The sequence below is a fragment of the Mercenaria mercenaria genome, chromosome 8 (assembly GCF_021730395.1).
Source record: "Mercenaria mercenaria strain notata chromosome 8, MADL_Memer_1, whole genome shotgun sequence".
Classification (NCBI taxonomy): Eukaryota; Metazoa; Mollusca; class Bivalvia; order Venerida; family Veneridae; genus Mercenaria; species Mercenaria mercenaria.
Genome location: NC_069368.1, coordinates 57,347,580 through 57,373,505, shown reverse-complemented (window position 1 = coordinate 57,373,505; position 25,926 = coordinate 57,347,580). Strand labels below are relative to the sequence as shown.

Sequence of the window (25,926 nt, the reverse complement as noted above, 5' to 3'; positions counted from 1 at the left end):
GAAAAAGTGGATATTTTCTTTCAACTGATACAAAATTCTCTGCTGAATGTATAAAACTATAATTTAGATACTGGGTTTACATGTTTTCGTTTCTTCTGTTTAGAACGACGAGACAAATGACATTCCCATAGTCTGAGAATAAATAACTACTAATAACTCCAAAGTAATGTCTGTAAATGGTGTAATTATTTACAAACTTGAAAACCCACCGTGCCCTCCAATTGTTATCATACAAAGTATAATAAATATTTCAGTATTGTTAAATATCTTCAGCTAATATTCAACAGACGTTTAACAATACTTCCAGTGTTAGATAATGTTTCAACACTTAATTGATAATAACACAATCGTCCTAAGAGACACAAATTTCTTGTCTGCAAATTGCGCAGACAAAACAGACACGTCTCATACATCGTCTTATTTGTTCAGTGCCTTCATGAAACTAAACGGTCCCATGACAGTAATTATTACACTCTTCTCTTCGAATCTGCCGGTTATTTTAACACAAATAAGGATTGACCTACTTTCTTTTAAGCTCAGGCATCTGAGCAGAAATAAAGTTATCCCTTGTACTTTAGAAAGAAGATGTGAACGAACAAATTCGTGCAGTTACTGCGTACATGATTCATACTCATTCGGGTTTCAATTCTGAAATTTCGACCTGGACCTTTGTTTTGATTCTCCATTGTTGAATCAATCGACGAGTTTAGAGAAAACTGGGGTTGTATCGGACACCTCCAGGAACGTGGTAACATATACGAGCTACGTCACGGTTAACTTCGGCATACCTTTGTCTTTTACGTACAGCTGATATTGCTCGAGCAAATTAAACGCACAGTCCGATAATGGCCAAGTTACTTCATAGGTTATAAATGTTTTTGTCTGTAAACATATTGAAGGGGAGTATCGGACGTTTACTGGGGTGTATCGGACAGCAAAACGGGGTTAACCGGACGGTAAATTTTTGGCGGGGTTTATCGGACACTTTCGACTTTTTAAAAAAAAAGCAACATATTTTATTTAGATCTCAAAGATTATCTCAGTTAACATCATATTAAACATGTGTGTTTTGTAAAATTTAACGTTGACAATCTAGCTTTCATTTCCATTTCCAAATTTCACAATGTCCACTTCACAGTTTATGTTCCTTATATTAAACGTTTGCGAATCGGCTTGATATTTTCTTTCATGGCCTGTTTCATTAGTCTGGCTAGTTTTCTTTCCTCCTTCTTTAATGCTTCTTCTTCTTTCTTCTTCTTTATTTCCATCTTCTCCCTAACAATTTCATCACTGGTGAGTAACCTGAACAAGAAAAAAGAATATATAACACACGATGACGGAAACTTACACGAACAAATCGATCAGTGCTCGTTAAAAATCGATCGCAATTATTAGGAATATTGAACTTTGTGATTTGTTGCAATGATGATATTTACCCTGTTTATGCTTCAGAAACACAAAGCAATGCTATTCTGATATATATATATATATATATATATATATATATATATATATATATATATATATATATATATATATATATATAAGGCCTTAATATTTTTTGCTTCCGGTAACATGCTGAAAATAGGTTAAGCAGGTTAGAGGGGTTTTTTTTCATTTTTATTATTAATTGAGACTTTTCTGTCAAAATAAATGAATACAAATAAAGGGGTTATGCCTTTAGAGCATCAGTAAATTAATTTCTAACATCTCGGACCATGTTTAAAGCATAGGAAGTGCAGTTTTGAAACTTTTTGTTAACATTAAAACATTAAGAATAGGGCAAAAAAAATATGGTAGGTCGGGATACCGGTAACAAACATTTTTTACGCCAAAACACCCTTAACATGGTTAAAACCTGTCGGCGATATAGAACGTTTTAAGTCTGTACATTTCGATTTTAGTTTAGCTATAACTTGATCGGCAAACACAAGGATATTATTTCCTATGTATGATATTTTAAGATGAGCATTTTGGCCGATTTTGAATGTTATAAACGTTTATACAATTTGAAAGTTCTCATGCATACCTGCGGGACGTCAACTTTCTTTTTGAAGACTTGCCTACTGACGTAATTGGCTTGGGGAGAGCAAATATGCGATCAATTTCTTCGCTAGGAGATGTTACTTTTACCGATATTGTATGAGTATCTTGTAGCAACTCGGGCGTGGGGATTTGACCCACATTATCCGGTGCCTGACCGATTGAGGAAGTAGGCGATTCCATTATGGTGAAATTGTGCGGTTCTATTGTGTGTTCATTTGATTCTTGTAAAATCCCACTGCCTTCAGCGTTGACATTCATTTCGGACCGCATTATTGCATCCAACACTTCTGCTGCAGTTACCGACTCTAAAGTTAATGTTCCGCTGTCATCTGCTGTTCCCAGAAGTTCAGCATCCAATTCCTAAATAAAACAGTGTTTTTATAATAATGATGATAAAAATCGTATTACTAACATACAACATTGATTTTATTTATTTTTTTCAACATATAATACTACAAGCTGTAGTGGTGATAGTGGTTGACTGTAGCGCCAACGGTAGCAGTAGCAGTTGCAGTACTGAATAAGTTGACGGGCTAATGTAGATGCCCGTGCAAAGAATAGCGGCAAGTTCATTTTTACTGTTAACTCTCATTTTCAGTTATAGTATCAATGACGGAGGAAGAATATTGTATTTTATCATAAACCTATATAAATAACATGTGTGTCAAAAACTCGGTTTGTATTTCACAAGTATATATGAACATGCCGTTTTGTACCTTTTGTATTGTATGCTGCCGGACTACTTTCATAAGATATGTATAACCCGACACAGATTAGCATCAATAAACATTGAAAAATTCGTTCGATAACATTACAACAAACAAAAAGGTGGTGATATATAATAAAAGGCTCATTATAACAGAAGCTAGATCTGGGATTTTGTATTCGGCTCTCGTGGATTTTGTAAGATCGGATCACACTCAGCGCTTGCGCGCCTCGTGAGATCAAATCTGGAAAAATTTACTGGAGCCGAATACAACATCCCAGGTCAATCGACTATTATAATTATAAACCTATATTATTATTTCTGGTGCATGTAATAATTACGTTTATAGGAGTTATTATGTAATGAACATTTTACTTTTTAATATGTTATTATATATGCATATGTAAAATCCACATCAGGTACTTACATCGTACGGGTTTCTCTCTTCAAGCTGACTCTTAGGCTCGTTGACCATTTCATTCTTTTGCATGGGGTGCTCTTGGTCTCTGTTCGAAGCAGACTCGTCGAGGGCATTGCTGAACGCGGCGGTGTCCATTTCACTGGTAAAGGTGTCGAAAGCATTAGAAGGCATAAATGCGTTATCGGGTATGGCTGATTTGTCAGGTGGATAAATGCCACATGCCGAGAAGCCTTTCGTTATGTTATGTTTTGTAAATGTCCTTTCATAAGCGTACTTGAAAAGACTAGGCCACACCCATTTACATACCAAATTGCTCGGAGATTGTGACATGAACTCGGTACATTTCCGGTTGTACTGCTTAGAAAAGGGTCCAAACACTGTCTTATCGAGAGGATTCAGCCATTGCGTAGTGTGCGGAGGAAGTGCAAACAATGTTATGTTGTCCGCTCTAGCGCATTATATGATGTCCAAGGTCTCATGGGAGCTATGACTATCTAAAATCAGAATCTGGGGTCTGTGCTGGCCTATGTTGGGAACAAAGACACCTTTGAACCATTCAGTACCGAGAGATTCCTCCATCCACCCCTTTGATTGATATGTCCATTTTGTACCAAATGGACCCTCGGTCACATTAAATGCGTTGAGTGACTTTTTTGTTTTCCCTTTGACCACGACCATAGGCGGGACGTCTTGACCTGCGGCATTAACGCATGCCGTAACAGTAACAGATTCTCTTGAATTCCCAACCCGCCCAGGAACATTGCGCATCCCCTTCGCCGCGACACGCGTGTAGGTTTATGTGTTAAAGAAACGGACGTCTCGTCCATATTCCATATGCAATTGGGTTTATCGTTTAAGTTCAAATTGTTAATTGTATCTTCGAGCTCTTTAAAGTATTTATTGGTCACAGTTTGATTCAACATTCGACTTCGAACCGTAGACAGTGCTATTTGCGATCTGAGACTAATAGAATTTCTCTTGATGAAACTGTTTACCCAGTCATCACCAGGAACGCCGTTTTTAAACGGTGTTTTGAGATGCATGGCTGTTGCTAGTCGTGCGGCCTTCGCTTTCAATTGCTGCTTATCAATACCAAAACCCATTTCTGCCGCCTCCTTAACCTTATCGGCAAGCATACGTTCAGCATGGGCAGGAAAAACGGGCTGCTTTCCCGGTGTGGCCGTGGTCTCCACTCGACCACTTATCCTGTCATGCAAAGTTGACCGGGGAACATTAAATGTAGCAGCCGCTTTGCGTAGACTCATGTTGCCGACGTTAACCTCTGTAACCGCCCGTTCCATATCACCCCTGTCATACTGGCATCTCATCCCTTTCCCCTTTTTGGGCATATCTGGAACAATATAACCATTAAATGAAACTTGCTAATTATAGGGCAAGAAGTCACAGTTTTAGTGGCACACGTTTAGGTCGCAAAAGGAAAAAGTCCAGTAGAAGGGGTTTTCGCCTTGGAATATACAATGGCATTAATGAACACGTTTGCCTTAAAGCCCTGCTCCGCGGCTATTCAAATTCTATTGTGCATATATATGCAACCCGATATTACAATAGGTAACAGTTAACGGCCACGCGCCGCACTTTAGCACGCAAAACCTCAGGTATTTCATATAGAATTATATATATAGATCAAATATTAACTATTTTGATATGCGTCATTGTTCATACTCCGAATTTCTATGCTTTTTCAGTGACAATAACAGGGTAAAACTGGAGCAGGTCTTTAATTAGAATAATGATGAAGCAAACATCCCAATTATGCTGGTTCAAAATGTTAGCTCTCAATTATGTAGATCTATATGTATGGGCATATATTATTTAATGGAATAAATGCAAAAAGAAAAATAAAGTTTCTTTTCATTTATTGTTATTCCTTAGTAAAGTATGAATAATTTTGTCATTATGTTTTCAATTATTGAATGTCAACTGCTTGATTTCGGGAATGCTCACAATGAATGCATTCTTATATCATCAGAAAGTTCAAGCAAACTATTGCGCTCTTCTCCAGTCACAAGCGGGGCTACTTTAGGAACTAGGAATACATGACTATCCGTAACAATTTCATATCTTGTTGATCTGATTTTATCACTTTTCCATCTTTTTAACGTGTGCATAACAATGTCCGAAACACCAACATATTTCATCACAAGTTTTGCGAGTTTTAAGTGCAAGTGAAACAAAAAGGGGTGGTCAAAACACCATTCATGCTGGTACAACTCTTCAAGTTCTTTTACAGTAAGGATTGCATTCTAATTGCGGATCTAGGTACTGTAGATCTAATTCCAATTTCTTCGTTACGAAGTGATACAAGAATGTTTGATGAACCCATCTAGACAAAAAAAAAATAAGCACAGTAAGTTCAAACTGGCCATAGATTAATGATATACTCAGTTTAAAGGCGGCATAAGACTGTCTGATAAACCCAAACGGAAGAAACTTTGAATTTTAACAACTGGGGATTATCGGACAGTTTATATTTTGTATATTTTAGGAAGAGATATCATTTTTTAGGCATTTGTGTCATGTTTACATGCTCCTGGACCATATATTCATATATCGTTTACAAAATAATACAAAGATGTTTCGTTATTGCTACGTACTTTGTGTGTTCAATATGACGTTTCAAATCGCGCGCCAGTAGTGACTTTCGTCAAGGTCGTGAAAGGGGCGTCACTCTGAGGAAACTCTTCTCTTCCAACCAAAATTGCCGTTACAAAATGTTGACCAATCATTTTACCGCATACATTCCACATTATGTTTATTAGTCAAAATGTAAACAAGAAAAACATTGGGCGTAGCTAGTGGTTAGATTAAACGTCGGGGTGCAATTTTCGTATTGTCCGATGAACCCGGGGTGTCCGATACAACAATAGTTTACTCTATTTGATAAAATTTACTGCAAATATATATGTACAGTCAGATACGGTATGCAAATGTTTCCTTTAAAGCAAATTCATTTTCCTTTTACAATTTGTAAGTTAAGACCATAAATTATACTGGACGCGGAAACGCAGTACGTTTAGAACGAGAAATTGCAATACATTAAAAAACGGCCAAAATATTGGCTGCAATATGTACCTACAATCGTCTTGATGTAGTTGTAAGTAAATCAATTAGCAAGTTATGTTCGAATGTAGTAAATCATAAATATAACATGTCTTCATAAACTCGTATGTAAATACATCGTTGCTTAATACAGAAGTTTGTTAGATAACTGGTTCAGACTTTCATTAAATGAATTTGTAGACAAGAGACGCTAAATCAATCACACATCATCTCATGCAAATCGTTTGAGTAAATGGTATCCTACGGGAAAGACGTCTTAAGTTAATGGAGTGACTATCTCTGTATAACAGATTTTAATTAAACTCGTGTTGGAGAAATTAGTGCATGAACATTCTGTTTCGATGGCTGAAACTCTTCACTGAACAAATAACACGACAATTCTTATTCATACCAACAAATTTGGATAAGCCATATTGAAATTTAAAGTGTCAAATTTGTTTTCGTTATACTGCTTGCACGGGGATACAATGTTTGATGACTAAGTACCATATAAAACTGTTTCTTCCCTTGTATTAGAAAAGCAGGATTAGACACTAAGCCTTGTCTCATTTAATGGCAATCACTATGTTACTTATTGTTAATATTATTATATCAGTTATTGCTAGCCACGAGGTACACCGGGATAGCGCTGTTAATAGCCACAGGAATTATCGTCTTTACTAGACATGGACATCATCTTTGAAGTAAGATTCAATAATTAAGCTTAAAGTCGTTCAAACTGGAATTACTAGTATTCGTAATGTATTCCAGACATTAAATTGCAAATCGACTCTATCTAAGATTGGGGAAGATAAATTATGTTGTATTTACAGTTACATTGGACATACTTATCGGTACGTACATGGTACAAGTCTTTAACACATCGGTTATAAAGATATGAAGGTATTTGAAAGACGTTTGTAGCAAGATTAAGGTCAAAATTACACATCTAAACAAAAACCATCAGAACCAGTTATAGAGTCGACAGAAATGTGGAAAAACTTTATCATTTAGAAATCTTATAAAAATAGTTTCATTGATCATATTATGTTACGTCTAGTAAAAAGTGATCGTATACAAATAAGATATGCTTGTAGAACAATTATGTACTTTTGACGGCATATCTGAGGTACGTGTGTTTGGTATTTGCAGTCACAAGTATACTGAGTCCTGGAACCCAAAATAAAAGGTTCATCTGTTAACTAAAGGCAATCGCTAATGCTATGAAGTTTGACGGCAATAGGTCAACGTGTTCTCAAGGTCCTTAGATATTTAGGTTCTTAACAAATTTAAGTCTTAATGCCGTTATCAGATTGACTTTTTAACCAGAACATAATAGGCGTTATCATAGATATATTATAATATCTGAAAATGCCATTGATAATGATGTTATAAGTGTGGTGGACATAGGCAAAAGCTTTCTTCATCGATTGACCAGAAACCGCATTAGTCTTGATATCACTGTAATCTTGACCTTGATCATACTGATCCCAAAATAAGATGGGAATACAAATAAGATAATAATACTAACCACAGCTAATCATTCTACAAATCTGACTTTCCAAGTTTTGGATCAGAAACTGTTTTTCAATCTCGATGTCACTGTGATGTTTGAGCTACTGATCAAAATCTGAAAAGCTTCATGGGTAATGTATAACTATGATGTTTTATTACTTAACTATGAACAATCTGACCTTGCCAAATGGCACACCTACCCCAAGATAAAAGAGCCAACCTATTGATCATACACGATCATCTATCTATGAATCAGACCAAAAAGAAAGAGGAGCCACGCAAAACTACATATTATTTGCGTTTTCTTTATTACCAACAGTATCATTTAAGATAAGGTACAATATAACTCTTATAGTAGCATTATGTTTTCAGAACCATCTATGACAAAAACAGATCAAAGAAATGTATTTCGTGCGTGTCAAGTCTAATATGTCTTTTCCAATGATAAAACAAGCCTTTCGATCAATGTATTCAATTTTCTTATTATCCATACATACTCGTTTGACTACCGGCAAAATTCAGCCACATTATTCAATCATGTCTGTTCTGTACAGGCCACTTTCATAAGATATCATATTTTGTTAGCATAAACGGTTAGGCGTTACATAATGTCTTGCGATGCTCATGTTATTCGGTATTTACAGTTACATTGGATATAATTTTCACGATGTGAATGGTGAAAGTTGTAATTGTATTGCCTGTATTTTTAAAACACATTAGTTATTAAAGGCACTGACCTCCATATTGTACGACAACAAGAAAAAAGAAAAAAAATAGGTATCACTAGTTTTTCCGTTCAAAGTTGAAATACGTTTTTAACGGGTTACAGGAGGTAAACTGTATCATAAATACATCAATGGAATTAGGCTATGTACCCAAAGACCCCTGCTTGAGAAACCAGGCCTTGAAGCAAATATTCTCAAAAACTATGTGTCTAATATCCCGTTCATTTCAAAAACTTAGAAAAGGTAGATGTGCGTCTTGAGCGGCACTTGAGTGAAAATAAGCTACATGAGGGACTGCAGTCTGCTTGCAGAAAGTTTCAGTCAACTGAGTCAGCTTTGATAAAGGTATAGAATGACATCCTCACATCTCTCGGCCTAAATTCTGTAACAGTTCTCGTGCTACTCGATCTGTCTGCAGCTTTCGACACGACTGGCCACCAAATACTGTTATACCGGCTCGAACATCATTTTGGAGTCACAGACAAAGCACTTGCCAATGCATGGATGTCATCATATCTTAGTGACCGCTATCAAACTGTGTGCGTTCACGGTGAGTTGTCGACGCCTATGTTGATGAAATACAGTGTGCCCAGGGATAAGTACTTGGTCCAAAGAACTATATCATATACACTAAACCCGTGGGTGCCATATGCAGACGTCATGTACTTCTTCGTCATTTCTACGCCGATGAGGCTGTGGCTAGAAGTGAGGCTTTGAGCCGCATTGAGAGCTGTCTGGTTGAAATTGTTTCGTGGATGCATTGCAACACACTGAAGCTCAATGCTGATAAAACGGAGGTAATGTTATTCACATCAAAGCATAACTCCAAGTACATTGATGACGTCTCGGTGAAGGTCGGTGACTGTGATAAAATCAACAAAATATGTTAGGAATCTTGGGGCAGTATTTGACAACAGTATGGATATGGAACAACAAGTCAACTCTGTATGCCTGGATGGATATGCACAACTACACAGAATAGGTCACATCAGACGGTATGTTACCGGTGATGCCACAAAGACCCTTATCAACAGCCTGGTTACTTCACGGTTAGACCACTGTAATGCCTTGTTAAGTGGTATTCCAAACAGCACACTTCACAAGTTGCAACATGTCCAGAACACGGCAGCTCGCGTCATTACTAAGACACCTCGTCGCAATCATATAACACCGGTTCTAAAGGAGCTCCATTGATTGCCAGTGAAATACAGGGTGCAGTACAAGGTTCTGTCCCACACCTTTAAGGCTTTACTCAATCAGTCCCCTGTCTATATTAGGGATATGATACAAGTTTATAAAACGGTCAGAAACCTAAGATCACAAGACACGATGTCACTAGTTACGCCAAAAACTAAAACCATGATGTATGGCAGTCGGAGCTCTTCGTTCACTGCTCCAAAGCTTTGGAACCCCCAAAATGGTTTCAGTCTGAAGGCCATTGTAATCTTTGAGCTACTGATCACAAAGGCATTATGGGTAATGAATTGGCTACAGGCAATCATCCTATCATGTTTGAGCACAGTAGTCACTGAACACTGTGACCTTGACCGTTGACACATTAACTTCAAAATAACAGAGATCATCTATTGATCATAAACACTCGTCTTAGGAAGTGTGACAAGTTCATTAGTCATTGATCGGAAAATAAATTTGTCTACGGTCTACATAAAAAAATTGATATACGCCATCTTCTTCAAAGGGAGGAAATGAAATATAGCCTAATATTGCTAAAAATGTGGTCACACACAAAAGCTATTTACCATTATCGTTTTCTTTATTACTAACATTATCATTTGAGGTAAGATGCAAAATTATGTAGTGTATTCAATATTTTATATCACATTGGGGATTGTACATTGTTTTCAAACAAAGTCTATGACAATAAGAGAAAAACAAATTTATTTATTTCGTGCGTTCGTGTTGTGTCTAATAATTTTTTCCAACGACAAAAGCAAGCATTTCGGTCAATGTACATTGTATTTATTTCTTTATTAGGGTCCAGACATACTTGTTTTACTGCTTGCAAAAATAAGCTTCATTACTCAATAAATGTCTGTTATCCATTGTCATATTTCATATGATATTATACTCAAATGCTCACGTGTGTGCAACAACAAACAGTACGTGTTACGTAGAAGTAAGACTAAATGTCTGGCGCAACGATTAAATAATGTTATTTGTGATTTTATTAGTTCCAGTGATGTTATTTGTTCTTGCTACACAATTCTTTACTGTATTATTAGAAGTTCTCCGAGGCCGAGTGGTTAAAGTCACTGGCTTGGAATTACTTGCCCCATACCGATGTGGGTTTAAGCCTCACTTGAGGCGTAGAATTCTTTATGTGAGGAAGCCACCCAGCTGGATAACGTAAGGTAGCCAGTCCTTCTCAGGTGTCCACCTGTTGTGAAATAATGCCTGGGGGCACCTGGGGTCTTCCACCACCACGAAACGCCTGAAAGTAACCATATGACCTATGACTGTGTCGGCGTGACAATAAACACAACAACATAAAAAAATGTTTTATCACTAGCTAAAGCCTACACGATCCGACTCGTACAAATGCCGTTGTGTTTGTGTCTCGCTGTGATACGTTTAATAGACTCCCAGACATTGTGTCTTGCTGTCGTGATTTATGAGGTACTCATTTGTCTTGTTATTAAAAGAGTATTTCCTTTCTGAGACACAGATATTCCTGTCCATAGCTGACAATTCCTTTTCTTTTGTGAAACATTTATAATGGAAACATGTTTTATTACATATTGAAGATTTCGCTCATATCAGTTTGAAATTTTGAAGTCATTCTGGAACACACACAGTCAGACGAGAAGGTGACCGTTCTAAACAGGGCTAGGCTATAAACAGATGTCCACTAATGCAGGTTAAACACTGTATTTAATTTGTAACCACAAATTTTTGCTTTTGGATTTTTATTCCAACGATAACAAGATTAGAAAAACGTTTCCGTATACATAAAAATAAAATATTTCTAGTACTTTCTGGTACCTAAAAAATATTTGTTTATAACATAATTATATAGATATATGTGCCTTATTTGGAAACGAAGATACTGGAAGTTTCCATGATGTCACAAAATATTCTGTTTATGAACCTAAAAGAAAATTCTAAATTGTTCTTTACATATTAGGCAAAGGAATACCATTCAATGAGTGTTGAAAACCACAGCAAACTACATAATAAATAATAATACTCCAATAAACACAATGTTACTGACATTAACACTGCCTACATAAACAAGGAAAAGTACATCATGAATCTTTAAAGAAGGAAAAGGGATACGAAAACCACCACAATTTAATATATTTGAATATGATTTCATAGTGCACGAAAGACGTAAAATGGTTACCATAGAGACATATCTAAAAACGTATTACTAGGATAAGCCCCGAAATACTATGTATAATATGAGACACCTCATGCAGAGAAAACTAGTAAACAATAGCTCAATTGCCATTCTGTAAGTTACTTTATAAATATACATTAAAGGGTCATAATGCCTTTAATTAAAATGTGGCTGTCGCGTATGTTGTTCTGAACATAAGATATATTATTCTCTTGTTAAATCCAATGTTTGATGACTGTCTTCTCATGTACTTGTCTTAGGTTTGACTATATGCTTAACATAATAGAAAGTACTATGAATAGTTTTCTTAACTATTCAATTATGTGTAGTCTCTGAATGGACACTGAGCAGCATTTCAGTTTTTAACATGAAATTAAAAGCCTTATGGAACACTGATTATAAAATAAGCTAAAACACAGCGTTTGGTTACTGGCTCCAAAAGTGGAGAATCATTTGATAATGTAGAACTTTCATAGAACAAGATTGAAACCACTGGCAAATATTAAAATTAACTTTGCCCCCGTTACGGCAATGATATCATATGCCTGATTTTAGAAACACAAGTCAGATACAATTTAGTTTGATAGGTGCATTTACTTTGTAAAATGGTGTAATGTGCATGGTATCTGATACAAAATATCAACATAATTTTTCAATGTCTAATAGCTTCGATATTTTATTTTATAATAAAACGTGATAACATAAACGATCGTGTGAAAAAAGTAACTTAAAGCATAAATTTATTGTTGGGTTTCTTAATCCCGGCGTCATTAATTTCTTAAATCCTTTTATAAACTGTCACGAAATTGAAACCGATTTGTGAATGAACACTTTATCGATTAAAAAGCTGTTAGAAGGAGTCAAGAACCTTGTTTATAGTGTTTTATCGGTTATTTGTCCATTTAACGATTTTTCAGATAAACTCTAAAATGTTTTTCGTACATATGAGAAACTACGAGTGGCGGCTTACATTGAAAACGCACTTATGTTGATGTATTACACTCCGTACCGTAACTTGATTAAAAATGAATAAAGAAACGAAAAAAGATCAGGTATACACTATGTAATTTGAACACCATGAGGCTAACGGTAACTGACAAATAACGAAGTCAGCAAACTGCTTTAACGAGGAAGTTGAAATGACACAAATGTCCAAACATGATATCAGGTTTAAGGAAAATAAATTGTGGCAATTTCTGACAACACAGACGCAGAAAAAGTTTTAAAAGACAAACATTTGATTTTTCCAAATCCCTCATTGACAAGTAGGTTCATATGTGAGTGTTGTTTTAAAGTTTTTTGTTATAAGAGCATTTTGGATATTGCTTTCAGCTTTCTTATTAGTGCCAGATTCATTTTTTAATGTTGACACAAGCATTCATTTTGTCTAAAAGAATGTTGTTGATGTTGCTATGTCGGACTTCGAACTGCGAAATTAGCAACGCTTTATTGTGTAAAGGTTAAACGATTTATGCAAGGCAGACAAATTGCATTATACATTTATATATATACATATTATTTCACACCTATATATTTTTAAGCAATTGAAAACGTTTCTTCTTTCTTTAGCACGACCACACAACAGAAACCAGTAGTGTACTATGTGGTTTAAAATGCATTCACAGCTTCTAAGTATACTTAGTAAAATTCAAAACCTACAGTCCAAACTTCGATATTTTTGCCGTATTGGACTCGAGTCCATATCTTTTTCATATTTGACGGGACAGCTCTTCCAATTCCGTAATTCAAAATTCAATTAAAACTTGTTTTTAATTTTATTTTGCACTGGGAGAAAATATTGAAAGATCATGGCTTAAATGGGTTTATCTGGAGTTATAAGAATTACATCTCAGGTGTTCATGCATGTAAAACTCTGCCTTATAAAGTACACCTGTAGATAAACATACGTATTATCTGAGAAGAACATGAAGATAACTATCTATTAATGTTTGTTGTTGTTTCCAATCGTCAATTATTATGGTAATAAAATCTGGAAAGTAGATCCCTCGGAAGCACCGAGAACAAGGCAAACAGTGAAAATTGCAGACTCGATTTGATTGAGTCTGTTCATGAGCAGTAATGGAAAATGCAACACTGCTCACGCCCTCTAGCACCGGCTTAAGCAGTATTCAATCTTCAAATCTAAATGAGTTGAAATCAATGATCCCGAAGGACCAGAAAATACAACAACACTGAGATGAAGTCGGGGCGACTTTTTACGGCCGCCACACAGCACTTAACACCCGCTGTTGTGAAGTAAATAAAATCTGGAAAGTAGATCCCTCGGAAGCACCGAGAACAAGGCAAACAGTGAAAATTGCAGACTCCGTTTGATTGAGTCTGTTCATGAGCAGTAATGGAAAAAGCAACACTGCCCACGCCCCCTAGCACCGGCTTAAGCAGTATTCAATCTTCAGATTTAAACGAGTTGAAATCAATGATCCCGAAGGACCAGAAAATATAACAACACTGAGATGAAGTCGGGGCGACTTTTTACGGCCGCCACACAGCACTAAACACCCGCTGTTGTGAAGTAAATAAAATCTGGAAAGTAGATCCCTCGGAAGCACCGAGAACAAGGCAAACAGTGAAAATTGCAGACTCGGTTTGATTGAGTCTGTTCATGAGCAGTAATGGAAATGCAACACTGCCCACGCCCCCTAGCACCGGCTTAAGCAGTATTCAATCTTCAAATCTAAATGAGTTGAAATCAATTATCCCGAAGGACCAGAAAATATAACAACACTGAGATGAAGTCGGGGCGACTTTTTACGAGAAATAAAGAGGTAATTCAACAGTGTTGAGAACAATACTGAATTCATTTGGACTCGTACACAGCAGTTACATGTGCGTATCATACCCTTATCAGCAACTAGCATAGATTCGTTTTCACCGGAATGCGTTGACAAATTTAAAGTGACTGATCGTTCTCGGCACATCTCTATCCGGAGGGGGAATTAGACAGCCTCAAAATTAAAACGTCTTTATTACAATATAATATTATGTTTGCTTCTAAATTACAAATAAGGTCAAAACTGACGCCTCTAAATATGTTTGTTTAGTAAGAATTCTTTCTTGATAAATGCGTTTAAACGCTTCAGTAACGTCAAACTAGGTCTCACAGGACAAACTGAACATGAAATCTCGAATAAATCAGTTATGGATGGGGCGCAGTCAGTCACCATAGAAACTAAAACATTTTTGTTTATTCCGTGATATCTTGATAAAAATGTATTCTTTGGTATGGCGCTATTTATGATTTTATCTATAAAAAAGCTAATCGTAGGATTAAGGATTGTTCTGGCAGAATATAGGAAAATGGCCTGTTAACAGGGACTTGTGTTTTATATCATTCGTGTGTCTAGACAGTTACTTTGCGTAGAAAATCTAAATCAGGCATATAGAATTAGGTCATCTTTCTGGATGTGTGTTTTACTCGTTGTGGCAAACTTTAGGTTTTTAACTCGTACAGTTTTAAAAGAAAAGTGTTTCAGTAATTCAATGCAGATGTGTTAAATCTAAAGTTATTTCATTGAATTCAGTGTTTGCTACACACCGTAAGATTTCACTGAATGTGTTCGTTGAAATGTATGGAGTAATTATTATTGTAGATAAATGTAAATTTTTTTAAAAGATCTGTCCGTAGAATAAAACGAACATAGTTGAATAACAAGAGCGCCAAGCGGGGCAATATATGCCCGAAGGGTTACATCAGAGGATGGGAGCAAAATTTAAAGAACTTGAATGTTGAAGCCCAAAGGACATGAAAATATTCTTACTAGGTAAAGTTATGTCAAAATACATCTAAATATTGGATGTACCACAGAAAAGTGGTCTCAGTTATTCCCTACTGCCAATAATAAAAAAGTTCAAAATAAACTACTTATAGTAACAAAAAAGGGAAGTAATTCAAAAACAAATTATTGTAAGAGAACAAAAAGGTATTTTGCCAAATAAAAACAAGAGCACTGCAATGCAGAGCAATATACACAAAGCAAAGTCATATATGACTTTTGACCCCTAAGTATGACCTTGACCTTGAAGCGAGTCATCCAAAACATGGGCTCTGCACGTCGCCTCAGTGTGATGAACATTTGTGCCAAGTTTCTTTGAAATCCTTCATGCAGTTCAAGAGTTATAGAGCGGACACAGCAAAGCCATATATGACCTTTCACTCCTAAGTCTGACCTTGACCTTGAAGCTAGTCATCCGAAACAACAAGCGCTCTGCACGTCGTCTCAGTGTGATGAAAATTTGTGCCAAGTTTCTTTGAAATCCTTCAAGCAGTTCAAGAGTTACAGAGCGGACACGAAACACACTCATATGACCTTTGACCCCTAAGTGTGACCTTGACCTTGAAATGTGACATCCAAAACATGCGCTCTGTATGTCGTCTTGGTGTGGTGAACATTTGTTTCAAGTTTCTTTGAAATCCTTCAAGGGGTTCAAGAGTTACAGAGCGGACACGAAAATGCTAACGGACGGACGGACGGACAGACGTATAAAAACGTGTTCTTTTTCACAGACAATATCATGTCCAAAGAACAGTTTAGACCAAATTTAACCAGTATCAATTTGAATTTTACTCCTCACTTTACGACAGATTTGCAGGAATGTCGGTAAATACGTTTTGAAACGTTTATATTGTTCAGCTAACAAAATAATCGCTTCCTACGAAACGTATAATCGAACAAGTTTCACTTCTCACATTCTGCAAATTATATTCTATGACGTCTTAGAAGTGACAAGTGTACAGATGTAGTGTGCAGCAAGGCTCCGATGTCTGGTTGTATAATTGATGTTTCTCCAGATGGTCACACAGCGGTGATTATCTCCAGGCATCTAGAATTAAGCAATCTGTCAATAATTGTGCAGTTCTAAATGTATGGCAAGGTGACTTCGTCCGTTTGGTTTCTTGATGAAGGTACTTACTAAATCGTCACATACAAGAAATGCTTAGCAGTCAACGAAAATGAAATTTAAACAGAAAACAGCTTTAAGTTAGACCTCTGTGGTCATGTCAAGTGAAGAATTGGTGTTCAAAAACCTGTCCGCCATTACGCGACTAGACCAGATGGCTCCACGCTGGTTCCTTTACTATAATTAAGCCAATAGGACCATTTAAACAATATGGTTTACAGACAATGAAGTCATTTTTTTTTCTCATTCTGGCTTGTAGAGAACATCGTGCATTTAAAGAGAAGATCTTACAGCGCAACTGACTTATTTGAATGATTTACTCTTTAATCAGGTACGAAGTAGAGGCTTTTCTTAAGAAAATTAATCACTGATTTTGTTAAAACAAAATCAAAAATATTTATGATTTAATAATCATTTGATTATTTTCGATAAATGGAAAGAAATCCGTCTTTCAATTCAGCAAGTTGTTTTACATGTACAAACTGAACCATTTATTTAATATTAATAGTATTTTAAGTACTTGCATGTCGCTCTATAGTTTTTCGGCGACGCCGTCTAAATTCGTTTTCGTTACCTATGCCACGTGACTTCAGTTTGCAAATCAAACTACTTGATAACGTATTATAGATAATTTATCAATATGGAAGATTTATGCAACTCTCTGCCTGATTGGACGAAAGTGTCAATTTCTTTCACTCTGTTGATTGTGCTACGCTGAGTGAAATGTAGACAAAGCGTTTATCCTAAACGACGCTGTTCACAGTTTTAAAGCTAACTTTGGCTCAGTATATTTAGTAAAAATATTGATATATCTCAAAATGATAAGTAAGTTTAATAAATATGATAAAAACATGTTCAAATACCAACATATATCAAATTAAAGAAAGAGCTGCATACGGTCTGCGTATCACATGAATAAGGGTGTGATAAGAGTCTTTTATGTAGAGAAGTGCTTTTTAAAAGATTTTTCTTGTTACAATTGTCGTCTGTATATGAAAAGGTTTCTTGCTTTTGTGACTTATTCAGATTGCATATTAAAATGAGTACTTGTTTGCTTTGATATATTTGTTATATATTATTTAACTGATTTGTTATATATGAATATTTTTCTTTAGTATTGTATGCAAATATTGAACTCAGTTGAAATCTGTTTCATTATATATATGCTATATAATGACTGAATCTCATTACACTGAAATGAAGGTACGCTGCATACAGTTTATCTATGTGATATGACTACGGTCAAACTTTGCTTATGAAACAGAAATATTGAAATAACTACATTTGTATGTTTTGCTTGACCTTCACTTTTTTATAGGTGTGACGTCATTCTCCAAAGATTCATGAATAGCGAATATGCTTTTGTTAAAGCGGGATCAGTTGGCCTATTTTAGAAATAAATAAAAATAATAAATAAAATTCTTTAATTGATTTTTTCTCATGTATTCTAATCAAACTTGATTTGTAGCATCTTTATTAGGCCCGCAGCCAACTTTGTTCAGCTGGGACATTTGACCCCTTTTAGGGGCTGCTAGAGCTAAAACTAGAAATGCCTTTATACAGCGTCTCATGAACAGCTTGGTGGATCTTTGTAATACTTGGTCTGGAGCATCATTATAAGGTCCTCTTCCAAATTTATTTATATAGGAACTTGGGCCCTATTAGGGACCACTATAGCTAAAAGTAGATATGCCTGTCTTTGCATTAACCACTAAAATGTAATGGATTTTTATCAAACTCGATGTGTAACAATATCGTAAGGTCTCCTGCTATTTTGTTACAAATGGGGATAGAGACCAATTTAGCAAAAAATATAAACACGTTTAATGACCTCTTCTCATGAACCGCTTCATGAATCTTCATCAAACTACTGTTGTAATTATTCGTCTAAGGATAAACGAAACAAAATTGCAACCCTACGAAGCCTTTGCGAAAAATTAAAAGAGAACCATTTAAATTGTTAAAGTGCGGTGTTTAGTTTTGCAATTTGAAAAATGTTAGATGAAAGATGAATGTTAGATGAAAAATTCATAAACTTCTTTCCTTATTACAATTCGCCGACCATCGTTTTTAAAGATATTTCTTGTTTGAATGTGAGTTTGCAGACGAAACAGTTGAAAGCATGAATATTAAATAGGTTAGGCTTGTTCTTTTTTGTAACTTTAAATTGATGCTTTTTATTCCATTTTGATATATTATCGATTACAATCATTCCTCTGAGAAAATCTCGAAAATGTTCTTGGTTTCATCTCTACGACTTCAAAGAACATTTTTTTAAAAAATGACGTTGCATGAAAGAAAATATTAATTATCATCTTGTCACTCCTCCGTACTTCTGCATGTTTGATTTAGGAATTGTGCATCACAAGCGAGGTTTCGAACAAAAATTGGTGAGTGACAATTGTTTGAAGCCAATTACCTTAACCACTCAGCTAAGGAAGCACAAAATTGATCATTTGAGCCGTGCCATGAGAAAGCCAACATAGTGGGTTTGCGACCAGCATGGATCCAGACCAGCCTGCGCATCCGCGCAGTCTGGTCAGGATCCATGCTTTTCGCTATCAATACCTATTGCAATTATAGAAACCGTTAGCGAACAGCATGGATCCTGACCAAACTGCGCGGATGCGCAGGTTGGTCTGGATCCATGCTGGTCGCAAAGCCACTATGTTGGTTTTCTCATGGCGCGGCTCATTTATATGTTAATATTAAGTTGACTTTAAACTATTTCTGATAAAAAATTTCCATTGCAAATGATTCTGTGTAAAAAGGTGGCTTGGGAAAAGACTGTCTAAGCATTAGAGCTTTTTTGCTATTAAAATTATTTCCAATTGATGACATTTATACCTGTTTTACTGAGGCACAATCATTCTTAAGTAAGCTAAATGAGGAGTTTCTTCCATCAACTTCAGAAATGTTTTAATTTGATAAGTAATCACTTACGCAAAGACGAAAATAGATTAATTTTTTATTATGACGTTTTTATTTCTAAAGAATCAACTTTAAATACTTATGCGGCATTGTCGTTAATTTAACACATTTAAATGCACAGCAACCGAAAATTGCTTTTATAAAACATTCACCAAAAACACACTGTTTGCGATTAGATGCGCATAATGTCACTTTAATGTTTGCTTTCCAAACTTTTTATGTTGTCTGTGATTTAAAATTTAATTTTCCTATTTTGCAAAATGATCTTTTCAAAAGAAGGTCTGGCTTTTGGCGACAGACTGTCTAAGCATTGAGCATTTTTTGTTATTATATTTATTTCTTGCAATCTGATTACATTTAATAACCTGATTTTATAGAGGCAACAATCATTCTAAATGTTATTAGGCTTAAATTGTATGGGGTATATCATTCCATCAATTCAGTAAATTGGTTTTGATTATAAATAATCATTTATCAAAGACAAAATTATATTAATTGTGTTTACTTATAGAACTTTTTATTTTATTATATATGATAGATAGTATCTACGAAAAGATGAGTGTCGTTTACTTAAATTTGTTGTTGTTTTGGGGGCTAAATTGAACTGCACCGAGTAGTATTAATTTAATTTTTCCATCTGAGACATATTGTAACCTTGTTTTCTTGTTTAATTGTCATAGAAATAGTACAGATAATAACAATTTGATGTAAACATGTGGTTCATTGAGTTAATAAATTTTGGGATATATACAACATGTATGTCGCTTTACTGCAAACATACTTGAAAATGGAGAATAAAGATAATAACAGAACTTTCTGATTGGTTTAAAAATACTTTATTTATTTAAATAATTTCATGAATAGTTTACAATGAAAGTGATAACGGAATTGGACAGAGGATTAATAGCTTACGTTAATCCTTTCCCTGATTCTTACCCGGTACTAGGGGGCGTTAGGGTGCTGCACTTTTGTCTCTCATGAATAGACTCAATCAAGCCGAGCCTGCTTTTTTTTTTGCTTGGTTACTTCAAATGGAGCTTCTTACAGGTTTAATCAACTATCACAACTATAACTTCTTAAAACTCTTTACTGTTCCCCATAACATGAACTACAAAGAGACGATAAGCATCCCAAAACACCACTTACATAATACGATTTTATGAGCAGTCGGCCGTTAGACAAATTTTCTATGATTGCCGAGGGTTAGTTTGGGCAAAAACAAATAAAAATGCTTTAGACAAGCAAAAATTGTAAGTATTGAATAGCTATGATGATAGAGAAGCAATAAAACATAGGTATTTTATCAAATATTTAATTCCAACTTACGTTTTCCGAATTTGTCAAAAGTTTTCGCGACCGTGATTTTCGGATATTTCTGTCATTTCTGACGAGATTTTTTAGTGCAATCTTAATAAAAAGCCAATAAAAAGTCGTACATTTAAGAAAAATATGACAACTGTTGCAAAAGGAGCTCTTATTTTAAAGTATTTTTCGAGAATAAAACATGCGAAGGCATCGAACCCCACCCACTTATAGACAATGTGCAAAATAAGACACTGTTTTTTTTTAAACAATTTTTTTTCTTTTTTGACATCTTTATTTTAAATGTGATTTTCAGATTGTTTTTATTAAATGGCAGATGTTTATAAAAATGATAATTTTAGAAATTAACACAAATTGATTTTCTAAATAGCTTTTTAAAGGGTTACTAAGAAATATGTAATAACTACATTAATTTCTTGAGTAGTATGAGTACTTTGGTACATATAATGTAGTCCTACAAGAACGTCAATGCTATGCGCTTCGCCGTTGTTGGCCTCATAATTTTATCTTCGGAAAAAGCAGTGGCTCAGAGAAAAAAATTCCCAGTGTGACCCCTGCATAAAACGATTATTTGATATTTTATCCATTAGAAAGCGTTCTTATTAAAGTCATGTAAGTCGTGTATCACGGGTAGAAAATATATTTCAACAGCATTTTGGTCTATTTCATGCATATTGTATATATACTGTTTGTTTTATCACTTGATAGAAATGATAGCATTATTGTAAATACATGAAAGTACATAGTCAGTGAACACTGAACATTTGACACAAGGGAGATAACCTGCTAGCTCCATGTAAGGTGAATGCTGAACACGGTGTTTTCCCTTCTTTCGAACAAAGTGACAAAGAAATGTTTGCTTGAAAATACTAATATAACTAATATAAAGGACATCCCGAATACTTCTGTCCCATTTACTAATTGTTTATACTTAAGAATTAAACGCTATTGTTCTATGCGTTAAGACGGTTATAAACAAAAGTGTGACTTCTTGTGATTCTAGGATGATTTGCAAAAAGTCCCAATGTAATTAGTATTGTATAAACGCACAAAAAATAGCTTTCACGTCGTATATTTACATTTTTACGGTAGCTCGCTACAACAATGAGTTGTTTGCTTTCTAGGTGTATCAAAAAATCAAAATAAATGTCAAGATATCGACCGTTTTGACATCTAAGCAATGTAGCCAAAATGATCCGCCCGTTCAATTATTATCCACGTTCCTTGTTTTTTTTTGTTAAATCTAGTGAAAAATCATACAGTCGTGTCGTTTCAGTTTTGATCTCTTACCGTCATAACATTTAGTAAAAGCTATAATTGAATCTCTTTTTGAAATTTTGGCGCCCAAGGTCTGAAAGAAGTTTTGAACGATGCCATTTGTTTATGTTGTTTGTGAATTAATATTGCCTCAGATTAGGCGTGTATTCTAGCGGAAAAGACAGTCCTTGATATTATTACACAAATGAGCCGCACCATGAGAAAACTAATATAGTGCATTTGCGACCAGCATGGATCCAGACCAGCCTCGCATCCGTGCAGTCTGGTCAGGATCTATGCTGTTCGCTAACGCTTTCTCTAATTACAATAGGCTTTGAAAGCGAACAGCAAGGATCCTGACCAGACTGCACGGATGCGCAGGCTGGTCTGGATCCATGCTGGTCGCAAATGCACTATGTTGGTTTTCTCATGGAGGCTCAAATGTTGTTTTACGAAAATAAAATGTATAGTGAATGTAAATATTTCAAATTATCTTTCAAAATAAAAAGTATATAAGCTACACTTGATTCTAATGCGTGCTTTTCTGCAGGGCAATGTTTACAAATAGTTCGAAATTGTGGTGTTTTCATTTTTTTTATAGTCAAATATCATACTAATTAAAGGCAGTATTTTTTAATATCAGTAAACCGTTTGAAGGGCAGACAATCATGCGAAGCGCTGCTCAGTGAAAATAACGTTACAAAAAAATAAACTGAAACTGTTTGACTTTCAGTGAGGAAAACACTGATGAAAGTTGCGCCTACATATTCCCATCTGTCTGCTTAATGAAAGAAAGAAAGTTTTCTTTCCCATTTAGTTTCACAGGATAGTTCTTTGAATTCACCTGTCCGATAACCATTTTGAGCTGTTGTTGTTTTCGAGTGATGCTTTTTCTTTGTTTAGGGAAACTTGTAAAATATCAAAATCCAGTTTTGTAAGTTTTCAAGTTCATCGTCGCTATTAATTGTACGTGTTTGCAAATTCCATATATCTTTCACTGTTCGAACACTACTGTCTAGAAAAGACTTTAGATTTAAAACAGTACAAAATAAGTATATCACTAATTGAATTTTGTGAATGTTTTTCCCGATTTTGAACAAGAATTTATAGCGTTGTTATAGAATTGTTGAAGAAAACCATTTCCTTAAGTTGGTCATTATCTTACGGACGAGCATTAGTGCCAGGTGTATCTTATTTATTGACTCGAAATTTGGAGTCGCTAACCCGAAATTTCGAGTAACTATGTCGAACTTTCGAGTTACTAACTCGGAATTTCGAGTTACATATCTTGACATTTCGAGTTACTAAGTCGAAAATTTCGAGTTACGTATCTCGACATTTCGAGTTACTAAGCATTAGTGCCAGGTGTATCTTATTTATTGACTCGAAATTTGGAGTCGCTAACTCGAAATTTCGAGTTACATATCTTGAAATTTCGAGTTAGTTACTCGAAATTTCGAGATATTAACTCAACATTTCGAGATATCAACTCGAAATTTTGACTTACTAACTACAATAATTTACGTTGATATATCCTTTCCGCAGCCTTAACGTACTAAAACGTATTAGCGTCTGATGGCCCTTTCACGCTTCCGTAGAAAGAACATTTATTACACGAAACTTATTTCGAAAATATTTCTGAAATGTCTAGGTTTGCAGCTCTCAAATACGATTATATCTTACATCTGAAGCATATACTGACACTCTCAGACAACATCAAAAATGACAATTTGAGCGATTTGATGAAGTTGCGAAATAATCAATGTACCCTTGGTCCGTTACGGACCCCTATGGGATTTGTGTTTATCCAGAGCTCAAATACTTTTTAACAGATTAAAGGCAAAGAAAATCTCCTATATAAGTGACCCCCCCCCCCCCCCCCCCCAAATACCAGACTTTTTAATCCCCAATATACCAGATCCTGTCTGGTCCAGTCTGATAAGGGTCCATAAAACCCCTGTAGACTTGACATGTAGCCTAATTATTGTCAGAGAATCATAAATTTTATTGCCTACAGGTAAATTGGTTATTTCCTGTGTTTTGCATTTTATTAATTGAAATGCTGTTTTTTTTAAGTCTTTTTTCAGCATGTACACAAAATTATTTTAATTGATAAGATACTAATTTTGATTGCTCAGTCATGTTGAGTAATGTCCTGGCCAATTAAATTATAACTCTTATAGCAAAGCATTTCTCACTATAAAATAATTATCCAAAACTTAATAAGAGAAATTACAAGTTTGTTTATTCAATGATTATGATCTTTTTATCAAAAGTAACAAAATAAAAACGAAAAAAAAAAAAGATAATTGCTGGATTTTATTAGAAATTAAAGAAGCGTTCAGTTGCATTTTTAATAGATAAAGAAGGTATATAGACAGAAGGATGTTATATATTAAAAATGCTTAATTCCTCTTGTGTTGTCTAAATAATGTTAACTTTCTTTTATGTATAATAAAATCCAGCAATAAAGATATATCAATGTTCAAAATACACAATAATTTATTACTTCTAAAAGCTATGTGCCTGAATGCATTTTTTATATTTTTGATAATAAAAAACAGCAATAATGAGTTGTAATTGTTAAAAAAACTTACTTTATTAAAAATATGATAAAACACTGTTGTATCTGATCACTTTGTTTATTTAGCCCTAATTCAATCAAGCTTTCTAAACTCGTTATAAAGGTGAGAACTGATTTGCTATAAAGGTGAGAAATATCACCTGCAATTTATTTACTGCACAGTAGCTATACAGTAGCTTATTATGATAAACAGAAGCAAGTCTACCAATGGTCCTGACTTGTGTATTGGCCCTTATCGCCAATACGCAGACCTTATCATCTCCATAGGCCACATACCAGGCATACCAGAATCAGTGTCTTTAAAAGCTGACATGCTGTACTAAAGCCCAGGTAATTTCAATTCGTGATAAAGTGCTGAAAATTGGCTCCCCAACAGCAAAAAAGAAAAAAAAAATAGAAGTACACGCGCATACATTTACACGGGGTGACCCCTGCGCGTGACCCCTGACTATCTACGAATCAAAATGCGGCTTTCGTTTTCAAGTTTAGCATTTCTACTTTCATTTTATTTACTTCCGGAAATAGCTGAAGGTCAAGTGACGTCATTTTCTGTGTTGTCAAAAACATACATATACCTGGCGAGGTTGCATAAATATGTGCTGGCCGTCCTAAGGATATAGGTCCTGGCCAACATTAGGTGCCTGGTGTATCCATCGGGTAGCCCTACAGGGTCATATGATTAACCCTTAGCTTAAATTTTGCGGATAAAAAGGCAAGATACATAACTCGAAATTTCGACTTAGTTACTTGAAATATTTCGACGTAGTAACTCAAAACTTCGACTTAGTAACTCGAAACTTAGATATATGTAACTCGAAATTTTGACTTAGTAACTTGAAATTTTGAGTTAGTAAATAACACACACCTGGCACTAACGCTCTTCCGTAATATCTGAACATGTACATAAAAAGTATTTTGTATTACTTGGCTGTTGCGTTCCAGCATTGCTCTTTTGTATGCAGTGTAAGTTTTTGCAATAGGAGGACGCTTGTTATTCAAATTTGTAAACATGACTTTATATTTTTTTCGCAACAGCAAATTATCTTTAGGTACCGTGTGATGCCCGTGAAATGTCTC

The 25,926-nt window shown here is 35.1% G+C and overlaps 1 protein-coding gene across 1 annotated transcript; it reads right to left on the bottom strand.

Annotated features, from left to right (window-relative positions):
* Positions 1–1,148: 1,148 nt before the first annotated feature.
* LOC123539890 (uncharacterized) lies at positions 1,149–3,572 on the bottom strand. The gene is made up of 3 exons (XM_053549167.1): positions 3,180–3,572; positions 2,030–2,406; positions 1,149–1,302 (listed from the first exon to the last, which is right to left on the bottom strand). The coding sequence occupies exons 1-3, from the start codon at positions 3,501–3,503 to the stop codon at positions 1,149–1,151; spliced, it is 855 nt and encodes a 284-aa protein (XP_053405142.1). The 5' UTR covers positions 3,504–3,572.
* Between the last annotated feature and the right edge of the window lie 22,354 nt (positions 3,573–25,926).